Here is an 18205-nt window from a genome sequence, read left to right on the forward strand (position 1 = left end):
TGATCGTTGGGTAGAATTTAATTAAAATCTGGGTGGATTTAGTTCATGGTGCATTTTTTACATCCTGCAAGCAGAGATGCCAATGTGCCTGATTTTTCAGGGATTGCCTGATTTTTCGAAGCTCTGCCTGACAACCTGATAAGCCATTGAATTTCCCTGATTTTTTAAAATATGCCTGATTTTGCCTGATTTTTGCGAATGTGATGAAAAATGGGTAGTAAAGAACTGGATTACGTACCATTGCTGAAGTTAAACAGTGAAAATGTGACTGAATCAAAGCAATCGAAAGATTCTCTTTAGTTATTATTTATAAAATGGAATCAAAGGGAATCTTTCTATTGCTTTGGTTGAGTAGAAATATTCTTCCAAGTAGGCTCACAACACATATAGAAGTGAAAATGTGGAGTGATAACCAAAAAAAAGGTCATCACTTTGAGCGAAATTTCCGTTACTTACGTTGCCTGATTTTGCCTGATTTTTATTTTACCAGTTCCCTGATTTTTGAAAAAAAAAATGTTGGCAACCCTGCCTGCAAGTTATAAAGTCTTGTGATCAAAACTCGCGGACATGGCGTCGAAAGAACAGCTCGTGCGTGATGAAATCTTGTGCATTCATCACGAGAACAAGGATCTCTCGCATCGTTCCATCGCTAAAACGTTGAGAATCGCGAATTAGCGGTTCGAGGAACGATTGACCACCGATCGGAAGCCCAGAAGTGAAGAAAAAAGTATTTCGTACAACACCAAAACTAACAACCGCGTAGTTGGGGCCTTCAACCGAAATCCGAACGCCTCCGTTCGGGATGTGGCTAAGAAGCTGCACCTAAGCCGAATTTTTGTCCAGAAGGCCAAAACTAAGGCTGGCCTTCGAACGTTCAAGGTACAAAAGGCCACTAATCACGACGAGAAGTAGAACAAGTATGCCAAAACCCGTTCCAGAAAGTTGTACCTCAACAAAGAAAGCTGACGAAAGTTTAATGCTGTATCATGGATGATGAAACATATGTGAAGGCCGACTTCAAGCAGATCCCTGGAAACCTGTTTTTCATGGTCAAGGATAAGTTCAGCGTTCCGGAGCATGCCGCACTCAGCAAATGTCCATATTTGCGAATAAATTCCTGGTTGGCAAGCCATCTGCACGTGCGGGAAGCGGAGTGCGCCTTTCGTGAACCAGGACACGATGAACAGACAGGTTTACATGAAAGTGCCTCCAGAAGCGGCTGCTTCCTCTCCTGAAGGCCCACAACGTCCCAACAATCTTCTGGCCGGATTTGCCCTCATGTCACTACTCCAAGGACATGCTGAAGTGGTATGCGGACAATAAGGTCTATTTCGTGCCGAAAATGTTTAACACTCCCAACACTCCTGAGCTCCGCCCCATCGAGAAGTACTGGGCGATTATGAAGCAGCACCTTCTTAAAAGACCTAAAGTAGTGAAGACAGTCGAGGAACTGAAGAAAGTATGATATTATGGAGACATCGATCGTGGTCAAAGCCAAAAAATAAAAGATTGATTTTCGCTAAATTTTGTTTATATTGGCAACATTTCTAAGTGGCATCACCCATATTCCCCTTTCATAGTCGTGTACTTACGGCTCGCCTTTCACAATTCGCAGTATGCCTACGTCGAACGAGGACCTTCTTTCTCCGGGAGTTTGCTTGGTGACTTAGCGTCGCGGCCTGAAGAAGCCGACCGTGCATGCCTGATGTCAATTCAACGGCAGATGCTAACGCGACGGAGCGAAAAGCCCGACACGGCTGGAGCTGCTGAAGGGATAGAACTGGAATTGGTTACCGATGCGCCGCGCTGACGCAGATGTTGAAGTGTTTTGCTGCTTTTCGTGCGCAGACCACACTGGAATTGAAGCCGCAGTCGGAACCAAATTTCCTGTAGAGAAACCGCAGTCGGAGCTGGTTGGACGAATCCTGGAATTTGTTTTGATCCGATCCGCTGCCTTTGGGCGCAGACCACCCTTTTAGACAGCGCAGTCGGAACTGGTAGCCCGACTCAGCTTGTACCACGGGAGATGCACACCGGATGTTATGCCACCGATGCAGTGCTCGAAACAGCCTTGGATTCCAGCGAGGAACTCGCTAATAAAAGAAATAAGGGAAAAAGGGCCGCCTTCGCGAAAGCCCGTATTAGCAGATCCCTTTTCTATCATCTATTCTATTCGGCAAATTACCTCTGCGACCCTTTTCTTGCGCTTGCCTTCTCCTCCTTGAGCTCCTGACCCGGGAATCGAGCTTCCCCAAAATTGGCTGCGCTAGAGGCGATAAAAGAGCCGGTTTAGTGCTTGGAAATGGCTTTGTGGTAGTGGTTTTTACCTTTGCTTCGCTGGCTGGATTCCGTGCCAAGAATGGACGTGGCGTGGCCGGTGTTTTGTTTGCCGCGTAGCACCTGTAAGAAAAATTGCAATTTTAAATGCTCTGCGCCAACGGATTCCGGGGTTACGTACCTCCTGCTGGTGCTGATGCTGGACTCGATCATCCAGCTTCTTCGGCTGGTAAAACCGGGTTTTCTTCGCACGCAATGCATCACTTAGCGACCGACATTTTCAACGCCGGAACCGAGAGTGACGTTTTGGCGGGTTTGCACGCTCAGAGTATGGTTTTCTCATTTTTTCTGTATCGTTTACTCATTTTCTGCACGCTCAGTATCCTTCCTTTATTTTTGCGTTTATTCTTTGTACACGCTAACGCTGCTTAACATGGGGTTGGGTTTTTGGATGAGTTATGTTGCCAATTGCTTTAATCGTATTAATTTCGAGACTAATGAAATAATAATAAATTAAGATGCAACAATGGGTTGAAACGGTGCAAAAAACGGTTGATTCATAGGTTGTGCAAAAGCTTATGACCGAGGTTAAGGCAAAGGTGCGGGCATTTGCGTATGGACTGTAAATAAAATACGAGTTCAATAGTTATTTTTCAATTCCTGAAAATTTGATGGCAATCGGATGAAAACTCGAATTTTGCGAATTTTGTTTGTGGCAATTTCATCGTGGGCACCCTTTAATGAAGAAATTAAGTAGTTTGATAAAGTTTTAGAGCTCGAATGTCAAATTTCTTAGTGCTATAGGAAAATTTCTTAAAAACCCCTTTGAAACCTTTGGAATACTATGAAATCCAGTTATGTATTCAAATAGTTTGTAGAAGCATTGTTATTCGCTTTTACACAATTTCATCGAATTTCATCGCATTTGTACAAATGTTGTGTAGTCTGTGGCCCGCTTAATGTATGTAGAGATACTCTGGTGGGTACAGATTTATGTGTGGCAACGTTGCATACTGTTATTTTTTTAAACACAACTGTCAAAAGTTCGGAAGTAAGTTCGGGATCGGAAGTCTGGACTTCCGAAGTAAATTTTAGTGCTGGCGCTATAATATTTAAGCATCGCAATAGACTCAGACAATAACAAAACGTCATAAAAATATTTTTTTGATTTGAAATTGACAAATTCAAATGACAATTTAAAAAGTACAAGTTTTTGCTGAGAAATTTCTTTAATAATTAAAAATTTGCGAATCTTTATATCATAAAAATGCTTATAAAACATAATTTTTGTATGACTTCATTCACAAGAGTTAGATCCAAAATACTGTATTTTTCGACACACCCTAACATTTTAATATTAAAAAAATCATAACTCTCTTACATCCCGTCATATGTATGTAGTGTCTTAGGTAAAGTTGCCTCAAAAATAGTTGGCTACAACTTTGTAGAAGACAGTTTGGCTCTATCCGTTCACTGAAAAAAGTTTTTATGCGTAATTCATGCAAAAATGACAAACCCTAATATTGATTTATGATAATTAAAGCAAATGGTTTGTTGAGAATTTTTGCTGAAGACACCATTTGTCTATCTTTTTTAGTATCTTCGTAATTAATTTTGTCACGATAAAGTTCCGTCTTGCAATGTACTCAAGAACTGAGATTTTTTAGAGACCAAGTATATTCTATGAAAATGATGCAAATAAAAGTATTTTTTGTACTTTTTCCATGCGAAATAACCTGTATAACCTGGATAACCTGGTAAAACCAATCTACTTTCTTAAGAAATATTGAGAAACTAGAATAAATTTACTATATTGTGAATCTAATGCGGCCAGCAGAACGCCAACAAACTTCAGGTCAAATTTCATCGAAATGAATATTTTGCGAACAGCTTTGGAGGGTTTAAAATCGTTAGAAGAGAATCTATCGATTTTAAGAATACAATTTCTAAAAACATAAAAATTAAATCGGTCAAATCAATTAAAAATTGCTGTTGTAATAAACTAAAATTTATAAAACTCTCCAAATGAACAAAATTTTTAAAATTAAAGAAAAATAACAAATTACAATTGAAAAAACTCAAAAAAAAATTTCAATTTTGTCATAAGTTTCTAATCGGTTGTTTTTTTTTTCATATTTGTTGAAATAATTAAAAGGAATCCAAAAAACTTTTTTTTTTTCATTTAAAAAAAAGAATTAAACTTCTTCGTGAAAAATGCAAAAAAAAAATCATCTCTAATTCAAGTTTGGAGAACTTCCTGTTGGAATGTCATTAGAAGACCAACTTTTAAACGAAATGCATACCGTTACATTTCGCAAAACCGCCAAAGTTTTCTGACATTTGCACTTGCTGCAACGAAGAGCATTCTGGATGAAAAATCTAACGTGCCTCAGGCTTTTGTAACTCTTTCTGATGATGATGCTGATGAAGGTTAGAAAACCACATGCTCATGTATTTAGGTATCTGCGAAAGAAGCTTCCCCAAAGTAGGAATTGTTCTGACGATGGTCAGTATTTTATATAGACCCTTTGAGATTTGAAGGCGGGGTTAGTTAGACTAGAACAGAAGTCAATGCTAAAAACTTTTAATGGATGTCTATTGTTCCAAATCATTCAGACAGAAGTTTAATTCAGAAGGAAAAACGTATGAGTACGATTTTGTCTGTAGGTGAAGCAAAAATACAAGTAGACGTTGACACCCATTCGACATTGATGTTAAGAAAAACAACGAACAGTATATTTGAACAATTTTATATCGTGAATCTTTGAGTTCAAAAGTATTTTGACAAAATTCTCAAGTGTTGCGGCAACAAATGGATCAACTAGATCATCAAACTTATCCCAACTAAAAATGTCCTCCCCTAAATTTCCCTCCACGAGCATATCCGGGTTGAAATAAATTCACAATAAAAGGTAGGGATCTGCTTTTGAGAAATGAATGAAATGCATCACCATCATCAGCCATTCTAATCTTACAGTGCCGGATATAAATGTATTTATGTACTTCTTTCCCCAACTGGAAAGTGGAAGTTGAAGAAACAAAATCTATCGTACCCAAATGTGTGTAAGCTGCATCACCGCAAAACGAAACTGGAGATCGGGCTATGAAATTGGAATGTGTTTTGGAAAAAAGTGTCATTAAATTTGAGGTTCAAAACCAAGTTTACAAAAATTCACTTGGTGAATTTTTAAAAATTATTAGTTTAAAATTTTAAATTTTGACTGAAATTGAATTTTAAAAGTAGCTTCTCATTTCAGTCGGTTCTCCCATAAATTGGCAAAGGCAAGTGAACGTTCTCTAGAAGAGTTTGTTACAGCACTTTTATGCCACTTCACCGATCGGCTGAAGGAAGGGTGCATGTTTTTCCGTATGATGCACCGAGAAGTTTCATGCGAAGTGCAGATGTCAGCAAAGTTTGGGTGAGTGCATTACCGTACAGATATTTGTGGGTGTGTGTTTGTGAGCCTGTAAGTATGTTGGAATGAATGCTTCTGTAGGTATGTCAATGTTTTTCCATCGGATCAGCAAAGCTCACAAGAGCTTCTTCGGTTTTATTTTTGAGCGACACCATCAGAATCTTCGAGCATGACTAAAGAACGTAGAGCGTGGCTTGTGAAGGCGTTTTTCTGCCGGAGAATGCTGACAAAATAAAAGCTGGCAATTTATTCCAACAACTGTTGTTTGGAGTGTTTCTGGCAGAGGAACGACAAAACAATAGCCGAAATCGGAAGACCACTTGAATCCTTGTAAGTTTCGGTTTGTATCAGTTTGCATTAAAATCGATGACACTGCAGTGTTGATGTATTGCGGTTACTGGGAAAATTTCTAATCGCGCGACGGTAGCCTTCCGTGCGGTAGGCTAGCCGGAGCAGTAAACACAGTTAAAAAATTCACTCTTACTCACTAATTTCATTGAAAAGTTAAGAAGTAAATTCTTGAATCAATCTTCAAATCATTATTTTGCAAGAGAGGACAAAACTTGAAGTTATCGGAATGAAATATTATTATTCTTAGTATTCATTGAGATTGAATTAATTACGAGCGTTAAAATCCCAGACAAAACAAAAAACAATCTACATTATTGAAAACACATTTTTCCATAGCCTGAGAATTAACAAATTTGGCATGACGAAGATTTTTGATGCGATAAATGCGTCTTTGATACTTTATATGCTGGTCGAATTCAATTATGTTGTCGTTAAAATGTAACAAATCGTATATGAGAAGTTAAAAAAAGGAGTTGTGTACGGTGAATAATCTATTATAGGAAATAATACCATTCGCATCGCAAAAAATTGGACTGCACACTCATAACTGCGAAATTTGTGCGATCTGTCAAATCAGTATAAAATCTGACGGTTTTCTACACGCTAACCGCTATTCAGTTAAACTTTATACGGATAACTCCGGCTGCAAAACATTGCACGAAATCCAACATTCCATGAATGATCGCTACCGTGTCGTCGAACTCTAAACTTATTTAAACAACTACAGGTTTTCATTTTTTTTTTCGTGAATTTGTCCGTTGATTGACCCCATTGCAAACAGGTTTTTTTATTATTCATTTTTCCGTGATTTTAGCCGCTGATTGACCAAGCTCAAGGCAAACACAATTTTTTGTTTTATAAACAATAGATAATCCGATAATAATATTTAGTATACATTTTTGTTTGACAACTTTTTATTAAATCATCTTTCAATGTTTTCCGCTTGTTCATCCGATTTAATTTCGTAGAACAATGCTCATTTTTTTGTTGAATACTGTAATTTTTTTTACAGTGGTACCCTACGGGAGCCCAAATCAGCTATCGCAGAAATAGAAAAAAAGAGTGGATCAGCAATACATACATGTTGTGAAATGCATAATTTTAGCAAATTGTTGAACTCTGCTACACCTACAATATGTAAACCATGTACTTTACTAAGTATTTCTGAGTTTTCAAGAATAAATCATCTCCTAGCAATTGCTTAAATTTTGACTCAAATAAAATATTTTGAAAAATTCAATTCAAATTCATCGATTTATATGATTTAAATAAAATTTATGTGACTAAAGAGAGACGATGGTTAAAATAAAAAAAAATGCATATGAAAACTGAGAACCTTTCATGGCAACCGTCAACATGTTGACTTCGAAGTTATGTTCAATTTTTTTCTTAACTCAATAGCAATCAATTATATATTTTCTAATGACAGTAAGTGAAATTCTAACGTAGATTAGGGAATGATTGAAACACAAAAAGGTGTGTTGCCTTAATTTTTGTAAAACAATACGTGTATTTGTATAGATAAGTACCTATCTTTAGGAATTTTTTTTGATTATTAATCTTTTCTTATATCCTTCAACCTCCATAAATACAGATAAAACTTTTATATTGCAAGCTGATCACATTTTCGATTAACAATGGAAAATACTTCAAATAAAATGAGGTCAAATACAGTTTAAGGACACCTCTGTCTAATCCAGCCTCTTCACATCACTTCAACCAAACGTCACAAGTCGTAACACAATCACTTTTCGCCAACCAAACTGAGCAGCAGCCACTGACCGAGGACCAGAATCGTCAGCAGTTGTACCGAATGGCCCACCAGTTTCTGGCCCAGATTGCAGGGAACTCTTCCGGCGGCCGATTCGCAGACGCAAACCTCAATCTCCCGACCGGAACGATCCTCCTTGTAACAGGCCGTGCTCGTGGAAGATTCGTTGTCCACGTTCATCTTGGCGCACATATACGTGATGTTTTCGACTGGTGTCGGCCATTGGATACGGTTGAGAGAGAAAGTAGAAAAACACAAACAAAAAGCGGTTTAGAACTCGTAGCTAGATAGTAGGTCACGAGGACAGCATCCTCGTTAAATTATTGTATTACAGTGACAAGTAAGATGTTACTGTTATTAGTTCTCAAGATCAAACACGTTTTTAGTAATAATTGGTTACGCATGACCTGTCCCCAATTGGTTACAACAAAAAACATTGTTTAATAAGTACTTACTGGCTCCATTATATCGGAAGGTGAATCGGGCACAAACCTCCCCCGGAACAAGCCGGCAGGCAATCTGAGTCGGTTTGGCTTTATAGGTATCCCACATGTAGTTCGTGTCCGGAACGTTGCTGTTCACTGTCGGAAAAATGAATAAAAATAAAATTTAATGATCTTCAATTTAAAGACAGTGATTACCCAAAAAATCCTTAGCATTTGTATTCATTGTAAAAAATTATCATCAACCCTTTCAGGAGAGTTATAATTTATTAAAGTAGTATACATATTCGCAATTTCAGTTTTTTTACATAACGCAGCCTTCATCGACACATTCAACAGGGCATAACCTTTTTACCATTGGGTAAAAATCAACATAATTTTGCACACCTTATCATTGGTGTGTATTATTTACATGCTTTCAAACTCGATGTTGTTTTTTTTCGATTCAACGAAAATGGCGGTGAACCAACGCGAGTCGAGAGAACAAATTCATTCCAAACACCTGGAATTTCCTGACCTGTCTCACCGGCAGTTGGGAAAAATGTTGAACATTCACTATTAAACCGTCTCCAGAGTGTTGAAGCGGTTTCAGAAGCGGTTGACGTTGCACCACTCCAAAGGAGCTGGAAGAAACCCGGGACCGTAGAACAAAAAGACAGAGGGAAAGGTGAAGCGGATTAATAAAGCAAATCCCAACGTCTCGCCGTGATTTGGCTTAAAAGATCGGCATGTCACAGAGCTATGACCAGAATGCAAAGAAGACACCTGGACTACATACATACAAGGTACAGAACTTCCCAAACCGCGATGAGCGGCAACAATCGACGGCTAAAACTCAGTCACGGAAGCTCTACGAGAAGATGCTGACAAAATATGGCTGCTGTGTGATGGACGACGAAACAAACTCCGGGGTTGGAGTTCTTCACCGACAAGAGCAAGTTCGATGTGCTGAGGATTGAGCCTTTCGTAACAAAAGGCACAGTAAATGGCAAGAGCTACAAATCTGAGTGCCTCGAGAAGCGGCTTTTGCCATTCTAGTAGCAGCACGAAGAAGCTCTGCTATTTTGGTCAGGTTTGGCATCATACCACTACTCTAAGTGTGTCCACACACAAAATTGATTCGCAAAATTCGAGTTTTCATCTGATTTCCATATAATTTTCACGGATTGAAAAATAACACAGAGAACAGACGTACAAACTCGAACAAAAAATCTTCAAAAAAAGTGTGTAAATTTTCAAATGCTGACACCCAAAAAATACGTTAAAAATTGACTGGAAACAGTGCCGTTCCAAAGTTCGAAATCAAATTTTCATTTGCTCAGTTTTCGAAAAGGCGTAATCGTATAGGAATTCTTTAATAATAAAAAATAATGTCGCTCTAAATTAGACGGGTTCAATTTATTGCTAGATAAATGCAATAAGAGCTACTTTTGACTGTTCAGAACTTCACTCCCTTTTTTTATACGATTTTACTTTTTGATTTTTTTCTCTGAGTGAAACAACTTTCTTTTATTTTTAAATTGACGTAACGGTTCGGGTTAGTTTTCTTCATCCTTCATCAGATATCTCCCAGAGTAACCTGAAACGTTATGTGAATTTAATAATAAATGAAATGTTATGTTATGTGAATTTAATAATAAATGGGCGAGCAAAACAATAGCGTCTGCCAGGTCAAGGTCGTTCAGTTGCTCCATGGTTGAAGGATTCCACGGCAATCCTCGGTTTGGTCTACAGTCAATCGATCCAGTCAAGATCTCATCCATTACGATAAGAAAAGGCAGCGGTGACAAAATACATCCTTGTCTCACTCCAGCAGTTACCGGGATTGGTTCGGACAAGACACCTATGGTATTTCCATCTGGACCGCTTGCCGGTCCTATCTAGACTTACTCTGCTCTCTATTATGCTCGCTATTTATTATCTCAATACTCTTGCAGTTTGCCGCGCTCGTCGGGATACCACATCCTCCCCTTGCAGAATAAACTGCCTCATTGCTTCCAGGCATTTTTTTTATATAAATCATATCCAGCAAATTGTTCAAATTACTATTTTGTTTTATCAGTCTTTTCATCTCCGTTGTATCAATCCATCTATTTTTCAAAGTTCTCTATAACTTCAATTGTTTTATATTTTCTGGGGATTACATCAAGTCTCCAATTCTCGAGAATCATTATTATTGTTCATTTATCATCATGTTTCATTGATATACATTTATCATCCATTTTCTTTTTCAATCATTACTTAATCATTATCGCTTTCAACCATTACTTCAATTTTTCCATTCTTATTTCCATTATCTTTCTCCTTCCATTATCATTTTCTCCATCTTCTTCCACTTCTCATAATCTTTTTGTTTTGTAACTTCTTTATTTCGAACGGCTTATATCTTTATTCCCACAACCTCTTTCGATTATCTTTTTCATACCACTATCTTTCTCCTTACATTATCTTCCTCGTTCTTTCTCTTTCCATTATCTTTCTTCAAATCATCTTTCTCTCCATAATATTGCTTTTTTCATCATGCTTTTCCTCTTTTTTCCTTTCATCATTTTTCATGCTTCCATTTCTCTTTTTCATTCTTGCGCCTTGGGCTAAAACCCGACTGCAAAATTGAACACTGCCTTGAGCATAACTCGGACTAGTGTTTTCACTTCGATCATTTGCGCCTTGGGCCAACCCCGACTGCAAATATTTTCACTGTCTTGAGCTTAACCCGGACTAGTGCTTTCGTTTAGTTTTTTTTTGCGTCTTGGACTAAACCCGACTGCAAAAAAAACAACACTGCCTTTGGCCTAGCCATGACGAGTGTTTTCATAATTTTTTTCCTTTTAACACGTTCGTCGCCACGTCACCCATATTCGGCAGACGGGTGTATTTCCTGGGGGGCCCCGTCACATCAAAAAGCAGGTGACGCTCTCTTACTTGAGTTTACCGCTCAGCTTCGCCACACGTTTCAAATATGGGAGTTCTCCCTCTTTGCTTTCTCTCTCTGAAAATTTCTTTGGGCCCGGCTAGCAAAACTACCAAAATGAGCGTGGCAACGAACGTGTTAAACAGCAGCACATGAAGACTAGTGCACTTTGCACGCAACAATATTTTGCGCACTTTGTGCACAGCTCCATATTGCGCACCACTTTACTCTCACAATTTTTGTACACATCGCGGCTCCACTCACACACACCTCTAGCACGTTCCGCAGCGCTCCCCGCACCTCTCGTAACGCTTCACGTAGCGCCTCTCGAACCTCTCGCAACGCGTCTCGATACTCTTGTAGCCGCTCGAACCTCTCGATGAACATCTAGCTACGCCTCTCGCACTCCAGTTCTAGCACTACCCCTCGCTTGCAGCCAACCGAATCAAGACTTCTCTTTCTAAGAGAGGGATAGTGCATCTGGCGGATCGCCAATATGGTATTTCCATCTGGACCGCTTGCCGGTCCTATCTAGACTTACCCTGCTCTCTATTATGCTCGCTATTTATTATCTCAATACTCTTGCAGTTTGCCTCGCTCGTCGGGATACCACAACACCGTCGTGCAAGACCTTGCATGAAAATGCCTCGTACTATGCTTCGATGAGATGGACTAGTTTCTCTGGGACTCCTCGTCGTCTAAGAGCAGCCCAGATGTTTTCATGGTTCAGTCGGTCAAATGCTTTTTGGAAATCAACGAACACCAGCAGAAGAGAGTCCTGGAATTCGTTGATTTGTTCCAGTATTATTCGTAGCGTTGTGATGTGGTCCACACATGATCGTCCGGATCGGAATCCAGCTTGTTGCCGTCGGAGTGTAGCGTCGATTTTCTCCTGGATCCTGTTCAGGATCACTTTGCAGAGTACTTTAAGGGTTGTACAGATCAAAGTTATGCCACGCCAGTTACCGCACTCTGTCAAGTCTCCTTTCTTTGGGACCTTTACGAGGATACCCTGCATCCAGTCGGCCGGGAATGTTGCAGTATCCCAAATGTCAGCGAAAAGACGGTGCAACATTTGTGCTGACAAGGCAGGGTCGGCTTTGAGCATTTCAGCAGGAATGCAATCGATTCCAGGCGCTTTGTTGGATTTCATGTCCTTGATTGCCGCTTCTATTTCAGCCAGCGAGGGCGCTTCCGAGTTGACGCCATTAATGCGACTTACTGTGGGCGCCTCGAGCTGCGGGTTCTGTTGGCCATTGCTATTTGTAACTCGGAAAAGTTGATCAAAATGCTCAGTCCAACGCTTGAGCTGATCTGTTCGATCTGTCAGCAGCTGACCTGCTCGGTTTTTCAGCGGCATTCTTGCATTAGTCCTTGCACCACTAAGGCGGCGAGAAATATCATATAATAATCGTATATCTCCAATGGCGGCGGCTCTTTCTCCCTCTTCGGCTAGGGAGTTTGTCCAGGATCTCTTGTCTCGTCTACAAGCTCGTTTAACTGCCTTTTCCAGCTCCGCATATCGTAAGCGGGCGGCTGCTTTGGCTGACCCGGTACATGCCTGCTCAATTCCGACTTTCGGCTTTCTCCGATCATCGATCATCCTCCAGGTTTCATCCGACATCCATTCACTTCGTCTTCCACAAACTTTATTGAGAGTACCATGGCTCGTCGTGATAAAGGCATTCTTGAATCCACACCACTGTTCTTCGACTGTTCCGTCTGTCGGCAGCTCCGAGGCTCGGGATTCTAGCTGTTCAACGTATGCCCTTTTCACCTTTGGATTCTCCAACCGGCGGACGTCGTATCGACACCCGACTTTCTCCTCGCGCCGTTGGACACGCGCAACTCTCAGTCGTATCTGGCCAAGGACGAGGTGATGGTCAGATGCAATGTCTGCGCTTCGTTTGTTGCGGACATCAAGAAGGCTCCTTCTCCATTTTCGACTGATGCAGATGTGGTCAATTTGATTTTCTGTTCGGCCATCTCGGGATACCCAAGTGACCTTATGTGCTGGTCGATGGGGGAAGAGCGATCCACCGATCACCATGTTGTTGTTGCCACAACATTCTACAAACAGCTCTCCGTTTTCGCTCATCTGTCCTAGACCATGGCGCCCCATGATGCGCTCAAAGTCCTGATTATCGGAGCCAATCTTTGCGTTGAAGTCGCCTAAGTGGATTTGAATGTCACCCTTCGGAATTTTCTCAACCACGCTGTTCAATTGACTGTAAAACTGCTCTCTCTCCTGCAAATCGGCAACGTCAGTTGGCGCATAACACTGGACCATTGTAAGGTTTCTAACCCGTGTTCTGAATCTGGCTACGATTATTCTTTCGTTTATCGGTTCCCATCTAATGAGGGCCGCATGGGCCTCGTTCCCGATTAACATGTTCTCCTCGTATGCCAGAGTAAAGCAGTACTTGCCCGGACTGTGTCTTGTGTTCTCCAGTGTTAGGCCAACGGACTTCGCTCAGTCCCAATATCTCTAGCTTGAGGCGGCTAGCTTCTCTAGCAAGTTGAGCCAGCTTTCCTGGCTGGGCAAGGGGCAAAACATTCCAAGTTCCAATTCTAGTCCGTGTTTTCATGCTAAAAGTCGTTGCCAAAGTTCCAATCCGGTTATTTCTTCTCTCAGTTTCTGTAACAATACAAGATATCAGGAGCAGTAGGTTGTTAGCCTAAAGTCCCTATCCCGCGATGGGGCTGCCATCTTGGACTTAGCTGGCGGGAGCCGCATTTCATAAATTCAGCCGCTTGCTGCAAGACAGACGCTGTTTGAGCCGCCCCTGACCTGGAGAACAGACGCTCGGTTGTTGTTGCACGCCGCCCCTGACCTGGGGAACAGACGCGTGCGGCCACCTTCTCAGTCTGCATGCGACCAAAGCATCCACCGGGGTTGGGTACCCGATCTCCGTTTAGGTTACTCGCATCCCAGCCGGTACCACGGGGAGGTAGAGATAGGAGTTGTGAATAAGAGGTGATATGACCACTATGGGGTCTCGTGTTGCACATTATCCACCGTTTACCAGCCTAAAAAGGTGCTGATTCATATAATCGCCCAGTACTCCTCGATGGGGCGGAGCTCCGGATTGTTGGGAGGGTTGAACATTTTCGGCACGAAATTGACCTTATTATCCGCATACCACTTCAGCACGTCCTTGGAGTATTATTGGCATGAGGCCAAACCCGTCCAGAAGATTGTTGGGACGTTGTGGGCCTTCAGGAGAGGATTAGCCGCTTCTGGAGGAACTCTTTCATGTTCACCTGTCCGTTCATCGTGTCCTGGGTCACGAAAAGTGCACTCCGCTTCCCGCACGTGCAGATGGCTTGCCAAACCAGGAATTTATTCGCAAATTTGGACATCTTCTGAGTGCGGACATGCTCCGTAACGCTGAACTTATCTTTGACCGTGAAAAACAGGTTGCCGGGGGTCTATTTGAAGTCGGCCTTCACATATGTTTCGTCGTCCATTAGATGCAGCATTCAACTTTCGTCAGTATGTTGAGGTACGACTTCCTGGCACGGGTTTTGTCGGACTCGTTCTGCTTTTCGTCGCGATTAGGGGCCTTTTGTACCTTGAACGCTCGAAGCTCAGCCTTAGTTTTGGCCTTCTGGACAAAACTTCGGCTTAGGTGCAGCTTCTTAGCCACATCCCGAACGGAGGCGTTCGGGTTTCGGTTGAAGGCCCCAACTACGCGGTTGTGATTTTTGGTGTTGTACGGAATACTTTTTCCTTCACTTCCGGGCTTCCGATCGGTGGACAATCGTTCCTCCGCTTAATCACTCGCGACACTGTGGAATTTCCTAACGTTTTAGCGATGGAAAGATGCGAGAGATCCTTATTCTCGTGATGAATGCGCAAGATTTTATCACGCACGAGCTGTTCTTTCGACTCCATTTCTGCGAGTTTTGATCAAACTTGCAGGATGTAAACAACGCACTATGATCTAAATCCACCCAAATTTTCATTCAATTCTACCCAACGGTTAAAAAGTTAGAGCAATTTCATAGTGTGGCAATTTCATCGTGGACATTAGAGTGCCCCAAATGACCCGACTTTTGAAAAAGTTATACGCTGCAGGCTAAAATTGATCCTTGGCCTAGTACAAGATCTCATGCCAAATTTGGGCGAGATCGGATCACGGGAAGGGGTCGCTCAATGAGCTTGAAGTATGTATGGGATTTTGAGACATTTTGTTCGGGAGAAACATGATAAACGAGTTTTTCATCAATAACTTTGGTTTCCGCCGACCGATTCCATTCAAAAACGGGTTTTCTGAAAGCCTAAATTATGACAAATATTTCATCCCAAGACTGCATTACAATTAGAGTTAAGATAAAAAAGTTATTAAGCTTCAAAAATGAGCTAACTTTTTTAACGGTGGTATTCAGCACTGTTAATGAGGCGTCAATATGTTCGACCTCCTCGCCTCATTAACAGTGATGAATACCATCCTTAAAAAAGTTAGCCCATTTTTGAATCCTAATAACTTTCTTATCTTAACTCTATTTGAAATGCAGTCTTCGGATGAAATATTTGTCATAATTTAGGCTTTAAGAAAACTCGTTTTTGAAAGAAATCGGTCGACGAGAACCGAAGTTATTAATGAAAAACTGGGTTTTCATGTTTCTCCCGAACAAAATGTCTCAAAATCCCATACAAACTTCAGGCTCGTTGAGCGACCCCTTCCCGTTATCCGATCTGGCCCAAATTTGGCATGAGATCTTGTTCTAGGACTAGGATCAATTTCAGCCTGCAGCGCATAACATTTCACAGGTTTTGAATTTCCCATACAAATTTGGGGCAGTCTAGTGGACATCCTTTAAAAGTGTCCTGTAGTAGTATGAGGCCAATTCTGTCCATTTTGTTCCAAAGGACATGAACCCGACAAACTGTCCGGAGCTGCACCCGGTGGAGCAGTACTGGGCAATAATGAAGCGGGAACCTCGGAAAAGCGAGAAGACAGTCAAAGATGAGAAAGACATGTTAAGGAAATGAAAAAAAAAATGAGAAACCAGTACCGGATAACACTGTAAAGACTTTCATGGAGTGCATGAAGCGAAAATGCGTTCAATTTTACACTCAAGGCTCTAACGATTACCGTCAACTGGGGCAACATGCAACACTTTCCAACTTCAATGGCTTTTAAAAAAAACTCACGTCCACAGATATTTATACCCTTCATGCATCAAAAGTTTTAAGGCAAGTGGGATGTCAAACTGACGTGGTCAGAAAAATTATTGATTTCTTCGGTTAATTAATTTTTTTTAAAAAACATGCGATATTTAGAAAAAAAAGGGGTAACTTGTAACAAACTTTGGTTTTAATGATAAATCTAATGAAAACATATGTAAATGTAAAATTTTTGATCTATTTTTGCTGCCATAAAAGCCATTACACATAAAAACATCAATTGCAGTAATTTCTGGTTCTGTTGAAACTAATTTTTACATTATTTCTGATGATACATATTGGAGCTACATTACGAGGTTTCCAAAACTATAATTAGTTCAGATAAGTCAAACGATAGATCTTCAAAAAATATGTAAGAGGAGAACCCATTAAAAACGATTCATTAGAGGCAGTCCTGGAAATATTTTTATGGTCAATGCAAGATAATTTTTCTTGATTGCAATATCACGTTGCTGTACGTTATTCAACAGGTTCCGTTTTCTCCATTCAACACAATACAAGGGTAAAAATCAAAATCCAATCAAAACTGCGTTTAATCAACTTCGACTACATACCACATGACATGTAGACACCGCGCGTCTCCATAACTCGATTCAAATTCTACGTCATTCGATGACCACTTGCGGGGGTGTAAATAAATAAAAATACCTACTCTATAGCTTCTGCTATGTATTAGGTACTCACTAGTGACGACCAGCGGTTGGAAGCAGGGAACTCCGGGAGTCTTCCTCGACAGATTATCACAGGTCATGTTCCTGAAGAAGCTGTTGTTGTTGTACTTGGGCCCAATCCAGGTAAACCGGAAGCAGTAAGGGGCCAGTTTATATTCCTCGGCTGGCGAGAGCGTCGTCGTTCGGTCATCTGCTTCCTGTCCTGCACGAGCGAATGAGAACCGAAAAGTAGAATAAAACACCCATCCCCATTCCCAAAAATTAGCTCAGAAACCAATCAAATCGTTGTCCGCTGTCCGTTTTCCGCAGAAGGACATTTCTAATTTCCGATTTGCTTACCACCGATAGTCCTGTAGCAGCAGAAGATATAAATCACTGTCAGCAGCAGCGAGAGATAACGTCCGGAACCCATGCTTCCGATTCACCTCTACGGAAAGCCAATAACTTATCTGTGTTTCGATTTCGTTAAGATTCAAATTCGGACAGAGCGGATGGAAGAACGGTGAAAAAAACCTAGATCAGAGCTACCGAAAAACCATAAATCACCGCACTGCGAGTTCCTACCTTCGATTTATAATTCTACGAGACAAAGTATTGACTGTTTTAGCACCGTCGTTCGTCCGTTGATTGTCACAATCAAATCACGATAATTGAAAGGCAGCCTCTTATCTTATCGGCCTCGTTCGTTTTTTTTGTTGCTATTAGACAATTAATGTCTTATTGTACATCGATACAGCTATCGATGAGTTCGGCTGCCAATATATGATGATAGCACCACCAGAGATGGCCTATCGTGTGTCAATGTGAATGGGAAACACTGTGTTATCGGTAGCTATCGGAAAGCTTTGAAAGCTCACAATCATGCTTTATCCTGCCTGAAGGAAAGTTTTATCTTGTGCTTTTCCTCTGAAAGCTACACACTAAGATAAAAAAAAAAAGATATCACGTCAAGCTTTTCGTATGGCTGGCAAGTGACCCAATGTTGGAACAAACATAGGAAAAAAACTTTAATTTGGAAAAAATGACAAAAATTTAAAAAAAAACAAAACAAATTTTTTGAAATAGCAAACGTAGCGAAAAATTCAGCATATAATTGAATTTAGAGAAGAAACAAAAACTAACAGCACCAGACAGTCACATGAAAACTAACTAAATTAAGAGAAGAGAAGTT

At 40.7% G+C, this 18205-nt stretch overlaps 1 protein-coding gene across 1 annotated transcript; it reads right to left on the reverse strand.

Moving 5' to 3' along the window:
• Positions 1 to 7546: 7546 nt before the first annotated feature.
• LOC129747962 (uncharacterized) lies at positions 7547 to 17709 on the reverse strand. Its single transcript, XM_055742395.1, has 5 exons — positions 17599 to 17709; positions 17374 to 17483; positions 17048 to 17236; positions 8271 to 8396; positions 7547 to 8024 (listed from the first exon to the last, which is right to left on the reverse strand). The coding sequence occupies exons 2-5, from the start codon at positions 17444 to 17446 to the stop codon at positions 7789 to 7791; spliced, it is 624 nt and encodes a 207-aa protein (XP_055598370.1). The 5' UTR covers positions 17447 to 17483; positions 17599 to 17709; the 3' UTR covers positions 7547 to 7788.
• Between the last annotated feature and the right edge of the window lie 496 nt (positions 17710 to 18205).

This window comes from Uranotaenia lowii, chromosome 2 (genome assembly GCF_029784155.1).
Source record: "Uranotaenia lowii strain MFRU-FL chromosome 2, ASM2978415v1, whole genome shotgun sequence".
In the NCBI taxonomy this organism is placed as follows: domain Eukaryota; kingdom Metazoa; phylum Arthropoda; class Insecta; order Diptera; family Culicidae; genus Uranotaenia; species Uranotaenia lowii.

Coding starts and splice junctions, on each gene's coding strand:
- LOC129747962 (XM_055742395.1), bottom strand. CDS start 17,446: ATGGGTTCCGGACGTTATCTCTCGCTGCTGCTGACAGTGATTTATATC. Junction 17,237..17,373: donor CTGCTACAGGACTATCGGTG/GTAAGCAAATCG, acceptor TCGCTCGTGCAG/GACAGGAAGCAGATGACCGA. Junction 8,397..17,047: donor CCAACCGCTGGTCGTCACTA/GTGAGTACCTAA, acceptor TTTTTCCGACAG/TGAACAGCAACGTTCCGGAC.